General features: G+C 46.1%; 1 protein-coding gene across 1 annotated transcript; it reads right to left on the reverse strand.

Moving 5' to 3' along the window:
• Positions 1-6,036: 6,036 nt before the first annotated feature.
• HOPX (HOP homeobox) lies at positions 6,037-13,704 on the reverse strand. Its single transcript, XM_061191405.1, has 2 exons — positions 13,014-13,704; positions 6,037-6,808 (listed from the first exon to the last, which is right to left on the reverse strand). The coding sequence occupies exons 1-2, from the start codon at positions 13,155-13,157 to the stop codon at positions 6,731-6,733; spliced, it is 222 nt and encodes a 73-aa protein (XP_061047388.1). The 5' UTR covers positions 13,158-13,704; the 3' UTR covers positions 6,037-6,730.
• Between the last annotated feature and the right edge of the window lie 1,540 nt (positions 13,705-15,244).

Here is a 15,244-nt window from a genome sequence, read left to right on the forward strand (position 1 = left end):
GTCCTGCATCCCTGCCTGACTTACGTGTGCTCCACTACCTCCTAGTACTTCCATCATGGGATGAGAATATGAAGTTTTAAATTATACCATTATTATTGCTAGTGACTTTGACATTGAGTTTGGGCAGGGATACATTTGAAACAGTGTGAGGTTTTAAAATGGCCCTTTAGTGGACAGTGGAATATGTGGAACAAGATTTCTACATGGAGATGGCCAGGGTTGAGGGAGAGTAGCCAGATGTCCCCAGGAAGGTAACAAAATCATATCTACCATATATTTGCACTTAATTCAAAAAAGTATGTACTTAATATCCAAATATTATCTACCTGTTAGTAATCTTTTCCATTAATATGGAAAAATAATCTTTTTTCTCAAGTCCCCAGCGATTGAGAAATGTCTGGTACTCTGTCCAATTACTTTCACGGTTTGTTGGCCTATGTGTTCCTGGCTCTCTTCTACTCTAAGCTCCTGCTTCTCCTGGATTCATAATTCCCCTAGTGGCCAATATTCCTCCTTCCACGCACTCCTCTCTTCCTTTCTTCACTCTACCATTAGTTAGGATTCTTTTTGCTGCAAATGACAGACACACCAAGAAGGGAATTCACTAGTTCACAGAGCTAGGAAGGCTGGGATGGCCTGAGGGAAGAGTGGACCTAGCTTCTGTCTGTCTGTCTCTGTCTCTCTTTTTCTAACTTCCATCTCTGCCTGCCTCCATTCTCTCTCATTACAGTGTAACCTTCTCTACGTGGCTGGGTAGATGGCTGCCTGCAACCCCAGGCCTCCACCCTCACAACTCTCCATGCACGAGGTTAATAGAGAACTGCCCCTCCCGGTCCAGTTGGGAAAACTCTGGTGAGGGATTTTGATTGGCTCAGCTTAGGTCAAGTGCCCATACCTTGGTTCAGTCCCTGTGTGTGAAGGGAGGTGGCTTTGTGGTTGGCCAGTCGGGGTCGTGTGTCTAATTCTGAGTAGAGTGGGGAACCTGGGACACTGTGATTGACTGCTCTACCAGGACCACATGAAGTGAGAGGTGTTCCCCAAATGTAAAGGGGTGCTGTTACCCCTTTATAAGAAGAGAGCAGACAGAAACAGAGCTTCTGCCGTCCACTGTGGGCCACAAATGTGGCCCAAGCAGCTCCTTTCCTGGCTCCCAAAGCATCACCAATGCAAGGCTATTTTGTGCAATAGTGCTTTCCTAAAGGTAGAAGATAACAAACAGCAGTGACAGAATGGCAGCAGTGGACCAGCATTGTACAGGAGTTAATTTAAAATGAATATTTGACATTTTGAAGTCTCTGAGCCAACTCCACCAGCCTTCTGGGTCAGCCGACTCGTTGCTGGAGCCTGCACTCCCATACCAGATCATTCTTCTCTATCTCTCCTCTCAGTGGCTGAGGGCCCCAGCTAGCCTCCTACCTGAGTGTCCATGGGACACAGTCCTAAGTTCCTGCTACTTTATTGTGCACAGCCACTGAATTCTTCATTTTTTTTTCTCCTTCTAGACCTATGTTTTATAGCCAGAAACACTCATCAGGAACGCTTTCATAAACAAAAGAGCAAATTCTCCCTTAGGAAGAATCTTTCTAAGGATATTGTGATTAATAATAAGAAATACATATGTTTGCTCTTCATCTTACTCCTGGCACGCAGCTCCTAAAACCCTTGTAATTTCCTAAGTGATAAGAGTAACGTGAGCATCTTTTGTTGTAGTATTTGGTCTTTTGCCCTCAAATAGCTCCAATTTCTGAAGTAGCTCCAGAGTGAGAAAGGTGAAGGGAGCGTCTTGTTATTCATAACAAGCCCCTTTCAACCACACCTGAATTTATGTTATGGAGGTGATTTTTGGAAAGCCCCTGGATAACCACAGGATGGGGACTGGTCACCGGGGGAACCAATCAGGTGATTAGAGGGTTGGAACTTTCAGCCCCACCCCTCCACCTCTGACCTCCAGGGAGGGGAGAGGGGCTGGGAATTGAGTTTAATCGTGAATGGCCAATGATTTTATCAATCACGCCTCCATAATGAAACCTCCATAAAAACCCCCTGAAGTACAGGGTTCAGAGAGCTTCTGGGTTGGTGAATAGGTGGAGGTGCTGGGAGAGTGCTGTGCCCAGAGAGGGCCTGGGAGCCCCACATCCTTCCCCCGCATACCTTGCCCTTTGCACCTCTTCCATCTAGCTGGTCCTGAGTTATATCCTTTATAATAAACTGGTAATCTGGTAAGAAAACTTTTCCTGGGTTCCGTGAGCTGCTCTAGCAAATCAATCCAATCCGAGGAGGGGGTCTTGGAAACCTCCAATTTACAGCCAATCGATCAGAAGCACAGGTAACAACCTGGGCTTGCGACTGGCATCTGAAGTGGGGGCAGTCTTGTGGGACTGAGCCCTTAACCTGTGGGATCTGACGCTAACTCCAGGTAGACAGTGTCAGACCGAATTGAATTGCAAGACATCCAGTTGGTGTCACAGAATCGCTGCATTTGGGGGGGAAAAAACCCCACCTATCTGGTGTCAGAAGTGAAATATTCTGAGTAGAGTGTTGTAGCAGAGAAAAACAAGCGTTTTTCATTTATACATCCTCTCAGAGCAGTGGTTCAAACAGCAGCTACCTCCTAAAATGGTTTCTTCTCCCAGCTCCCTGTGTGTTTATGCACTGGAAACATGCCTACCCTCAAGAATATTAAGGATAATATTAGGGTTACCTCTGCATGGTGAGATCATGGTTAATTTTTATGGGGTTTGTTTGTTTTATTGTATGTTTGGGGTTTGTTTTGCTTATCTGTTTCTTCAATTAACAAATGAAACTGGTGCCATTCAAGACAAGAGAAAAGGACACAGCCTGCTGCTTCTGTACCTTTTAGCAGGAAACACAAAACTCTTCCCCACCAGAACTTCTCTGGTGGCGCAGCGGTTAAGAATCCACCTGCCAGTGCAGGGGACACAGGTTCGAGCCCTGGTCCAGGAAGATCCCACATGCCGCGGAGCAACTAAGCCCGTGCACCACAACTACTGAGCCTGCGCTCTAGAGCCGCGAGCCACAGGTACTGAGCCCACGCACCACAACTACTGAAGCCCACGCTCCTAGAGCCCGTGCTCTGCGACAAGAGAAGCCACTGCAATGAGAAGCACACGCACCACAGCGAAGAGTAGCCCCCGCTCGCCGCACCTAGAGAAAGCCTGCGCGCAGCAACAAAGACCCACACAGCCAAAAAAAACCCAAGAAAACTCTTACCCAAAGCCTTCTAACACCGCCTCGCCGCCCCCCCCACCGTGCGCTTAAACCTAAACCTCATTGGCCAGACTGTGTCACATGACCACAGCTCCGCGTGAGGATGAAAACAGGAGTAGTATTGTATTTTGGTTTTCAAGCCTCGGCAGCCTTGGTAGAGAAAGGAGGTAACAGAGAGAGGGGTTGGGAATAATTATCAGGCTAAGTAACCAACAGTGTCAGCAACAGAACTAGGACACACAGCAAAGAAAGAGGGGATTGTGCAGAGTTTTTCTCAGCCCGGGGTGGGTATTACCACTTTGGTGTGTGACCCTGGGTGTCCAGAAGAGACTCCTGATATTAAAAGTTAGTTAGAGCTCTGGGTTCTGGTTAATACTTACCTCAGGCATCAAAATGAACCTTTCCCTGTCCTCATTAGTACTTCGTAGCAGTAGTAATTATTATTATTTTTTCAAATTTCAATAATTTATTTCATCTGACCCACTATATCCAAAACACTATGATTTCAACATGTAACCAAGAGAAAAATTATTAATGAGATATTTTACATTTTCTTTTTTCATACTCAGGCTCTGATATCTGGTGTGCACTTTACCTTTACAGCACATCTCAATTTGGATTAGCCACATTTCAAGTGTTCAATAGCCACATGTGGCTAGTGGCTACCAAACGACTGCACAGCAAGCTCTAAAGAGAGCTGATCTAGAGTTAGAGGGAGCTCTAAAAAGATTTTGATCTAGAGTTAGAGAGCTCTAGAGTACTAGCAATAGTAATTATTATTACTATTTACAAAGTGCTTTTTTTCTTTTAGTAGAGTATTGCTATCTTTGTATTACAGTTGAAAAAGTAAACTCAAGGAGGTTAATATTGGTAACAAATTTACATTTAAAAGGGCACTGACTCTTTCCCTGAGGCTGCCCAGCAGTGCAGAGGTGGAGGCTCAGGTACATTTAAGATTTCACTCCACCTGCTGAACACTAAATCAACCTAATTAAGGTTGATGACAACGAGAAACTAGGACAATGGGTAGGCCTCTGAAAAACTGACAGAGAGGAAAACCTGGCAAAGTGGTTGGTTGCAGTTGAGTGGTGGTTAAGGACTATGGTATCATCAGGAGTACTTCAAATGCAAGAAATGAACAAATAAAAAACTTGGCTCTAGTTAAACATATATATTAATTGAATAATTAATTAGTTAAAGGATACCTGATCCTCATTCCCTTCCAGCACCTGCTATTTAAGGACTGTTGACTCTTGGGCCTGATAAACACAGGAAGTGGTCCTTCTGTCCTAAACATGCTTCTCAGCTCCCAGCTAAAGGCACACTCTCTGCCCAGCTGGTTAACTCTTCTTGTCCCGGATGGCTTATTCTAGAATCATGTCTCTGGTGTGCTGGAAAGACTTCTGAGCTGGGGCTTAGACCTGGTTTAGCATCTCTCTCATTGCCTGACATGGGCAAATCTCCATGCTCTGTCTGGATCTGCTTTGCCCACAGTCATATTAACAGCACTTTTTTTTTCTCTCTCTGTTAGTCTGTGTCTATGAAAGTGCTTTGAAAGGTAAAGAATACTCTCTCTATGCGGGTATGTATGATGTGCTCACATTCCTGTATTGTCCCCACCTCCTCCCTTCTTTCTTTCCAGAAAGTGATGTCAGTATCCAGCCCTGTGCTGACAGATTCTCAGACCACCATCAATTAGGTTGCAGAGGAGCAAGCCAGATGAGGCTGTGCTGCTCAGACCCTGGTTCACTGTGTATTGTTTAGAGAAGAAATGTTTTAAGGTAGAGGACAAGGAAGCGTGCCAAGGATGTTTAATGGGATCTTGTAAACATTTGTATTCTGCATAACTGCTAGTATTTCTTATTCTGGGCTCTTTGTTTTAAAGAACTGAAAAGACTGTGCCTGCATTGTAGGTAAGAGTTCAGAAGTGCACACCAGCATCATTCTGGGCTGGGCTGGCAGACACTGCTAGTGGTTTTTCCAGTATCCATCCTCCCCTTCTTTCTTACCAACAGAACCCTAATTTTTCTCAAGGCAGTACTATGTCCAATTAAAAAGGCTCACCTTCCCAACTCCCTTGCAGTTGGGAGTAGCCATGTGACCCAGTTCTGGCCAATGAGATGTAGGGGGAAGTCCCTAGATGGGGGCCTCCAGGAACCTTTTTTACAGGGAAAAGTCTTAGCTGGCATTTCCCTTTGCTTTTTCCTTTTTTACTTGAAATGCCTCCATCTTGTCTCCATAAACACAAGAGCCACAGGCTAAAGATAGGAAAGTAGGAAGATAAAATGTCTGCAAGTTCTTGTCAATCTTAGGGAGCAACCTACCTGCTGATTTCTTATGTAAAAATAATTAATCAATTAAACAAACATACAAAAAGCCTATTTGGTTAATCCATTGTAATCAAGTTACTGCTCCATGCAATCAAACACAATCTTAACCAATGGACTGCTAAGATGTTTAATGTGCTCTGATAGAAAATGGATGCAAATCAACTGTAGAGTCCTTTAGAGCAGTGCTGCTTAAGCTTTCATTTGCATAGACACCACCTGGAGAGCTTGTTGAAAATGCAGATTCTGATTCAGTAGGTCTGGATTGGAGTCTGAGATTCTTCACTTCTCACAAGCCTGCAGCTAATGCTGATGACACCAGTCCTGGACGACTCTTTGAGTAGCAAGGATTTAGAAAATGACAGCTCTGTTGTCAGGTGGCTTCTATGTTGAGCTATTCTGTTTTTCTTTGATATGCTTATTATTCAGTTAAAAATCTGCAGAGGACTCAGTGCATTTTCAACAAAATGTTAAGGTTTTATTTAGAATATCATTTTAGAGACAAAAAGCAGTTCATTTAGTTTAGCAAAATGAATTTAACAAATGCATTTAAATAAGGTAAATTCAAGACATTTGTGGATTTTTTTCCTTAGTTACTTGATTTTCTGCCAGTGGAAGTTTCTGTCTTCCAGCCTGAGTGCTTTCCAAGTTAATTCAGCTATAATCCAAGGAACTGCTTTATGGAATCTGAATAACTCAAATTCCTTCTGCATTCTCACTCAATCTCAATGTGTTAAATGAAACACAAGGAAAATGACTTAGGGAAGTAGAATTAGAAGGAAATGTTTCTCCCTCTTGGTCATGCTATCTTTTCAACAGAGGCCTTGTCTGCTCTGAAATGGATGGTGAAAGTAAATTGTTACTGGGAGGTGATGGTCAAAAAAAAAACTTAGATGGTTTTCACACCATCTGTCATCATGACCCAAAGGAAATGCAAGCCACACCACTTCCAGCCAAGCCACTGCTTTACACAGAAACTGCCCATAGCTTCCTATTGTTATTTTCTTTTCTAATTATGTACATTAAAAAAAAAATACAACGTTGTGTTAAATAGCAGGACAGCTAACAGAGGAGCATATGACACTACACTGAAAAACCAAAAGAGCTTGATTAAGCCGAGGAGAGAAACAGCAGATGGTCTTCATGGAGGGAAGCCGCCAATGACCACCGTCTCCTCAGTCTGTGACGGATCTGCACTCTGAGGGTAGGCCTTCTGATAGCCGCCACTGGGCCAGGCGCTGCTTGAACCATTTCTGGAGGAGGGAAATGTGCAAAATTACCTGTTACACACTGAAAAACTGAAATGTCCATTCCCTTTCTAAAAGTAGCTTCTGTGGCCCAGTTGGAAAAGAGGAAAGCAAGAACTGAGTCCCTGGGGATGGTTCTTCTCATTGTGATACTTATATTTCTGCCTCAGGACCTTTGTACATACAGTTTTCTATGCTTAGAATATCTGACCTTCATTATTTATCTGATGATAAATAATCCTCAGGGCTCAGCTTAAATAGAACCTTCTCAATGAAGCCTTCCCTAACCATTTTATCTAAAGTAGATTCTCCATCCATCTCCTATTCTCTATGTTAATACTTTGTTACCTTCACAGAACTTTTAATATCTGTAATTAATTTATTTGTGTATTCACTTGTTTTTAATCTACATTTCCTTCTAGAATATGAGATCCATGAAAGCAGAGTCTGCATATCTTACCAGCATTAGCCCCTAGCATAATGGCTTAACAGAGATTAATAAATGTTTGTTGAATGAATAAAAGAAATTGAAGCATCTCCTTGATGCCCCAGATAAATCTGTATGGCTGCTATACCTCATCAATGTGTGATGATCTCAAGGGCCTTGGTCATCAGTAGCACTTAGTAAGAATTTGTTGAATAAAATGAATGAAAAACTAAGCACTGAACAACCTTGGGGCACTCCTTTTTAAGGATCCATGGAGTAGTCTAGACCAATCGTTCCTGCTCCAGGGCCACTGAACAGTGAGAAAAGAGCAAGTGGGATTCCCAGTTTACTCAAAATCTTCTAGCTCTGTGTGACCCAAATATTCACACCTTGCAAAAGTGACCATGGATTTAGGAAAAGCCCCAAATGGGATACTTCTAGACAAGGTACCATGTGAGGGCTAAAACATATTTTATGCATTTTAAAATGTATATAAAGGCATATAGATCTGCCTTTATTATACCCCTGAAGGGCGGGGGATTCTGCAAAGTGGAGATAAGGAGACCCATGTTGGGGAATAGTCTGGGGTATGAACCAGGTTGGCCAGGAGGAATCTGGATTTTTAAACAACAACATTGAAGAGGCAATAGTGAAGAAATAGAAGCAGCAAGCATTAATCCACATGGGAGAGGATGAGTAGAGGGCTCTGTGGGAAGGTAGGACCTCCAGGCTTTATTCTCCTGTGCTTCCCAACCTTTCACACATCATGGCACACTTTGAGAATGAAGATGTTTTCATGTCATACTGTAGGTGACCACTGGGGGCTCTGCAGTCCTGGGCCCTGCCAACAGGAAGCTCTATTGTAACCAACTGGCTCTGAGAACTTAAGGAAGTTAGAGCACCAGTCAGCTCAACTGTAAATGAAGAGGTAAACTTAGGGGCTTTCTACTGTCCCTTGTAGTGTTTCTAAAATTTACCTGTTCTAGGGGTCAGTAGATGAGGGGACAGAAAGAAAGCAAAAAGAACACAGCTGTGGGATAGATGCCAGACCTGGAATGTGCTGATGGAGATGGTATGGTGAGAAACACGTAGAGGGCTCTGACTTAGCACAGCCAGATACAGATTCAACCTCTGAACAAACAGGGTGGGTTCTAGGGCCATGCGTGGGAAGACCTCATCTCTGCGGAGATCTAGGGAGTCAAAAGGCATTTCAGCATAAGCCCAAGAAGAGAAGAAAGGGGGAGAACCACAGGGGAAGGAGTGCTTCTAAGGCTCAAGGTCTGTAGAGCTAGAAGGGAGCGACCCCACAGCACGGTCTAGGGCTCTGCACCAATGCTCACCTGGCTGAACAGCAAGGGACCACGCCTACAACTCTCCCTAACTGTTCAACAGTTTACACACTGAAGTGCCTAACAGCTGTCAAGATCAGTTGTCTTATATACCTTTGTACTGTGGGGTGGCAGCAGAGAAAAGTAATCTAAAGCCAGGGGCAGCAGACTACTCGTAGGGAAGCCTTCTCTTTGGGGGTTGCTCTCTGGGTGCCATAGTTCACTCCTGGGGATCTCCAACCTTAAGGAGAATACAGAGCTCATGTATCTTTGGTGGCTTTAACCAACATTCTACTGCTAAAGGTGGGCATATTTGCTTCTGTGATCCATGTGTGTATTTAGTTAACTCTGGAATCTGGTGTGAGAGCAGCATAGTTCCAGTTTCATTAATGAGGTAGCTCTGCAGGGGTTTCAAGGCTACAAGGTCTGATTAAACAGAATTTCCAGTTTCTAGAGCTGAATAAATGGCAGAGTTTTACAGACTGACTAATTAAAACTTGGAAGGGGAAAGGCTCATTTTCTATCAGGATTCATTTAAGACAAAATGATTGAGCTGGCTTCATTCAGAAGAGCCACCCACATCTTCATACTAGTAATGAAGCAAAATATTAACGTACAGTTACTGAAAATAACTTCAGCAATGACCAAATCTGTGAATCGGTGAGTTGGCATCCAAATGCTTAATAAATTGAACCCTAGCATTGGGGGATGGGAGGAGGTTCAAGAAAAGCTCAACTATTTTCCACAGATATATATATTTTAAATCACATATGTATATAATAATTTAGCAAACCAGTTGCTCTCCAACAAAAATCATTAAACACCTTGCTTGCTTTTTTCACCTCTGGAGCTGAATCTTATCACATCTCACTCACATCAATACTAATTTTCCACCTGGCTTTCTCCTTCTCTTCTTTGTTTCAGTCATCCCCTGGGAAAGACATTCATCCCTTGCTTTGCTTATGAATGGATGCCCTCATTAGCCTTGCCCATTGATGGAGATTTATTTACTCTGAGAGAACAGATGATAATTAGACACTGTGATGGGGAAGGGGTGAGGCAAAATAATATTGTTCCTGTCCTTTTCTCTAGTAACTAACATTTCATTCTTTTTAGGAGGAGACCTTTAGAGGTCTTTATTCCACTGATAAGACATCTAACAACTAAAACCAGGGTTCTAGGAAGAGTCCCAGGACATCAAGAGGGGATAAAAATCCTGGAAACCAATGTAAGAACCAACGCCAACTACACTGGGATTGAATCAGTGATAATAGAAAATGGAAGATCATTCTAACCTCCCAAGGGGCTAATAAGAGCTTTCCCAGCCCCTTCTCACACTGACTTCAAAATAATAAAAGACACAGGGGTCGGGATTCTGTAAGGTTTCTCTAATTTAAATATAGGAGATATCTAATTACTGTCATGAGAAAAAACCCATTCTAGGACCCCAGCAAATGCACCTTAAAAAGTTATTTCCATTAGAGCATCCTTCACCTCTTTCTGGGTTCCTATAGGTGTCCCTCCCCCCCCCCAACCCAAGTAGAGAACACTGTCCTACAGTGGGACAGTTATAAAGAGGTCAAAGCCCCCAGTCAGAGAATATTTCAACATTTTAGTCCCTCTTGCCTTTGCCAAACTATCAGCAGTGTGAATCAGCTTGAGTTAACTATCTCATAGGAGCATCACATGCTTATTTTTCTTCTCCTAGTGTTACTTGTTCTAGGAAAATGAATATGAATCCAATTCTGGAAGTGGGTGGTATTAGGCATAAGGGACCAAGCATATGAAATAAATATTATTTTGGCTTTGATGACCTTTTCTCATGGAAAAGGGCAATGCTAACAAATAGAAGAAACAGGGGAAGTGCTGATACCAGACACTGCTTATGTTTAGGCCCAACAAACCTGGCCTCCATCAGTTATTTAAAGGGTCCCTACAGGGAAACCATTCTCACCCACCAGTGACATGGGGGTGAGAGGGTTGGGAAGGGGTTAAGGGGATGGGAGGGAAGGATGGGAAGTTGGAAGATGAGATCCAATCTGGTAAGGGAGGACAGAGAGTTACCTAGGAAGCCTCTTTCCCTGAAACTGCTAAATTTTGCCTCTCTCTGAGCTCTTGGGTCTCAGATGCTTCCCTGTGGTTGATGCCAGAAGACAGAGGGGCAAGCCGAGCCGTGGCAATCTCAGGGAGGAAGAAGGTGTTAGCCTCGCGGCAGGAAAAGGAAGCGAGGAGCCCTGCTCTGAGGCTGACTCATTCCCCCGAATGCTTACTTCAGGGCTGAGTCTACCATTTGCTCATGTGAGGATGGGAGAAGAGAGGGGGATGGGAGAAGGGCTGCCTGAAAGGGGCAGAGGAACCTGCTCTGTAGGGGTCTGAATTGGCTGACCTCAATTATAGAAGGGTGCCCTCTCTTTCTTCCTGCCCCTAACCTGATCTCAGTTCAGTTCTCTCGTATAAGGTGAATCTTGAGGAAAGATTGAATATAGCCTGAGATGACTGTCATTTACTGCATGGATTTTTTTTCAGGAAGAAATAGAACATAAATTGAATTTTCAGTGCTTCCCTCCCACCCCACCCAGTTGTTTACTTTCCTTTTCTGTGGAGACAAAACAGCATGGTAGTGAAGCGTCTGGGCCAGGGGGCCAGACTGCCGGGGTTCAGATCCCAGCGCTGCTAGTCCCCAGTGGTGGTCTTCAGCAAGTTGTTTAAGATTTCTGTACAATGGGGCCAAGGGTGCCCATCTCAAAGCATTGTTGTGGCAAATAAATGATTTAATACTCGGAGAGTACCTGGAGCAATAGGCGGCAAGTGTCATCTGTTACAAAGGCCAGCATAATCATTCTGCTTTACGGGTAAGGGAATGACAGTCACTTGCCAAGGGAGAATCAGGCTAATACGGGGCCCATGGTAAACCCACAGCCTTAAAGTTGAGTTACTGTCTCTGTGATCACTCCTCTTTTCTAAATATAGTGTGGGATTGTAAATGACAACAGTTCAGCAGGCTGCCTCCTGGGGAGAGCTGGGGTTCTGAGAAACATGAGCTGTTAGACTTGGGTTACAGTACATCACCTTCCATTAAGTTCTGGTTCTGGCTAGCCAGATATCTGTTCCCTTTGCAAAAGACTGATATGCTGGACTTTCTGTTTGACCTAGGAGAGGGAGGATTTTCTCTGGGCAAGTTCTCCAAAGGCTTAATTAGTAAAAATCATTTTGGACTTGGGATCCAAAATGGATCTTGGGGTCTTGGTTCTAGGATTCACTGGAGCACCCATTACAAGCTTTTAAGCCTCAGCTAAGTATGATTCATGGTGAGGAGAGAACAAAATGTCTGAATGCTCTGGTCTATAAGATGGGAAGAATAAGAAAGTCTCTGCTTTAGACCTGCGACTAGAGGTGTGAATTGCTTTGGGCTCCCATGGGAGAGGTGCTAGAGGAGTTCCAAGTGGCATCATCATGCAGAACTATTTGTCTTTCCATGACCAAAGGGGAAATAGAAGTCAGAGTTTAGACAGGGGGTTAAAAAAAAAAAGTCAGGTGAAGGAGCCAATACTGCACCTACTGCACCTAGTGGTTAAAAATCATGGGCAGTGTTGCATTCTCTACCCTAAACAATTTTCAGTATAATAGAGGAGCTTTTAAAATAGATAAATCAATGCACTTATGGTGACATCTTTTTCCACTTCCTTCAGTTGTAATGTCAGATGTCTACCTTCTCAGAAAACTCCAGAAAAGGACCCTAAACCTTAGAGCCGTGGAATTTTTAAAAACCGGAACCAAATCTCCCTGGCTCCGTGCAATTTTAGCTCTGCAGCTAACCGGAAGCTGCAGCGCGATGTGATGCAAAGAGCGTGCTTAACGACCTGTGCCACCACGGCAAGTCTCTCCTTCTGAACCTCAGTTTCCTCGTTTACCAAACCTGAGGACTGAATTTATAGCTGATCACTAAGATCCCTTCCAGCTCTGACACTCCCGCTGAGAATAGATTTGAGGGCGCTGGGCTCAGAGGGCGTACACTGCACTTCTCCTAAAGGTTTCCTTTCCAGACCAGAGGAGAAAATAAACCCGGGAAAGCGAGACAAAAGTGGGCCAAGGGACGCTGCTCCCAGCCCGGAGGGAGGAGAGAGCGTTTATCTCGAGCTGTAGGGGAGAGTGGAAAAGCAAGGAGAAGGGAGGGTGGGCGTGGGGCTTCTAAGCAGCTCCCGCGGGAGCCACCGGGCTGGGGTGGAGGGACAGACCTGGCGCCCGTGGAGCCGGGAAGCTGGGATGCTGCGGTGGGAGCGATGCAGGTCTGGGCTCCCGGGATGCGGGCAGAAGCGACGAAAGAGCCGGGGGAAGGAGGCCAAGGCCAAGAGGGAGCCGAGGGCAAGGGCGACCCCCCACCTTCTCGAGATCGCCCAGGCGAGGGTGGGCGCGGCGGGTCCCCGCGGGCAGGAGTCGGGCGCGCGCGGGGGCTTACCTGGGTCTCCTCCTCGGAAAGGCCGGCCTCGGCCGCGATCAGGCACAGCGTGGTGGGGTCCGGGTGCTTGTTGACCCTGTTGAAGTTGTACTCCAGGATCTCCACCTGGTCCTCAGTGGGGCCGCTCGCGGTCTCCGCAGACATGGTCCAGACACGGCTGTGGGAGAGGGAGAAGCGGCGGGGTGAGCGTGGCCCCGGGCGGGCGGGACGCAGGGAGGAACGGCGATCCGGGGCGCTGCCGGGCACCTTCAGCCCCCGGGGCTGTCCCCGCCCGAGGTCGCACGGCGCGCGGGTCCCCGGCGCTGCAGGCTGCTCCGAGAGCCTGCCCGGGCTCCTTCCAGGGGCGCGCGCCTAGGGGTCCCGCCGCTGAGCTGCGCGTCCTTGGGCTGCGCTCCTGCCCCGAATTTTTACAGGTTTCCCCGGGGTCAGTGGTCTGGGGTGGTGGGAAGAAGCTGACGCCGCGCCCTCCCGGCCGTGAGCCTTTAAGAAAGGAGTGGAGGAAGCGCGGCGGTGATTTTGAAAAGCCGTCTTCAAAGCTTCCTCCTGGGTGGAGCTGCCCTGGGTACAGTCCTGACAGATGGCGTGGCTGGGCAGCCCCGAGTCCGCGGCGGGGACGCCTCACCCGTGCGCGCCCTGCCGCCTCTAAAGCAGTTTAGCACTTTGCAGCCCTCGCCAGGGAGGGCTGCACACCCCTACACCTCCTTCAAGGAAATGACCTACAGGACAGAAGTTACTTCTCAAAGTTGGGGAAATGGGGGCGGCGCTTTTAATCTCGTCCTTTTACAGAGGTGAAGATAGGTCCGCAGTGATTTACCCCTGCAGTTCCTAAGGCCGGGAACTGAGCATCAGGAGAAAGTTCCACCTGAGGGCTTGTGTGAGTCACTCTACGATCTGCAACCTCCTCCTCCATCCCTTCACCCCCGATTTTTCTAACTAAAGCCATGAGTCAGAGGCCTCCAGCCAACCCGGCTGTTCACTTCCCAGCGTGGCCTGGACATTGTTCCACAGGGTCCACCAGAGTCCACTTCACTATGTTCCTCGCTAGAAGAGGCCTTCCAAGATAGAGCCAAAACCCAACTGAGAATCTACAGCAGCTGTCTCTGAAATCAGACATCCCCTCTAGCTGTATTAAAATTAACTGTAAAGTCAAGAGAATTGGTCGGTTACCAGCTTCAAGGTCTCTTGTATTTCCTTACTTTAGAGCCAAACATTACTCTAGCGGATCTGGGGCAACATGACTTCCTGCTACATCTCTCATACCTAAGTAGCCTCTGAAATGGGACCAAAAAATGGCAGATGTGCACCCCTCTCCTCCCCCCAATTTAAGATGTATTGAGGTATAGGAAGTTAGAGTCTTCAAGTTCTTGGCTGAGCACTTGGTACAGACAGGTCAGCTCTTGCCATTGCTGACAGTAAAAGACAAGCACAAGTGTGGGAATCACGTTGGTTTGTTGTTTTAACAAACAATTGCAAAATCATCCAGCACAATCCTCAGTAGGTTTTGATGTGGTCTGTGCCTGGGGATGAGCCGCACTCCACTGATCTGCCTGCATAATGTCCCCGGTGCTGTGGCAACCTTTTCAAATGTGACCTGCATCCTGGGCTCCCTAAATAAATGTCTTTCCCTCTCCTCTTGGTCACCTGAAGAGGCTTCTCAGGTGAGACAAGAAGCCATTCTACTGTGGGAGATTCTGGGCTTAAGCCAGCTGTCAGGTCACAGTGAAATCTTCGTGATTTTAGGGAGTTCTGTGCGCCCCCGCTTAATCTGTCCCCGTGATTCCTGTCACAGTGCTGAGGAAGGACGGGGTCAAGCCAGGTCGTAAATGCCTCTTCTCCTGTTGGCACCATCTCCCCCTTTCTCTGACACAGAACTTCAGAGCTGGAAAGAACCTTGGTGACCAGCAACCGAGAATGGAAAGCCTTGGCTTCAGTTTCAGTCCTGTGCTCTTCTAGACCCTTCTCAGCGGGCCATTCTGTCTTTAGTTTGGCAGAAAAAAATCAGGAGGGCAACCGTGTAAATGCAGGCAGGGGCTTGTTGCTGTTTTGAATGGGCTTTGACTGCCCTCGTAGGATACCAATTCCAGCCAAAGCTGCCCACTGGAACCACCCACCGCTGCGCATTTTGCCTGAAAAAACACGGGAGAGGGGAAACTGCTGCCTCTGATTTTATTCCTTGCCCTAGAAAGGTTCCATCTAATTCCAGTTACATAGTTATGCTGGCTCTTCCAGGA

This window comes from Eubalaena glacialis, chromosome 5 (assembly GCF_028564815.1).
Source record: "Eubalaena glacialis isolate mEubGla1 chromosome 5, mEubGla1.1.hap2.+ XY, whole genome shotgun sequence".
NCBI lineage: Eukaryota > Metazoa > Chordata > Mammalia > Artiodactyla > Balaenidae > Eubalaena > Eubalaena glacialis.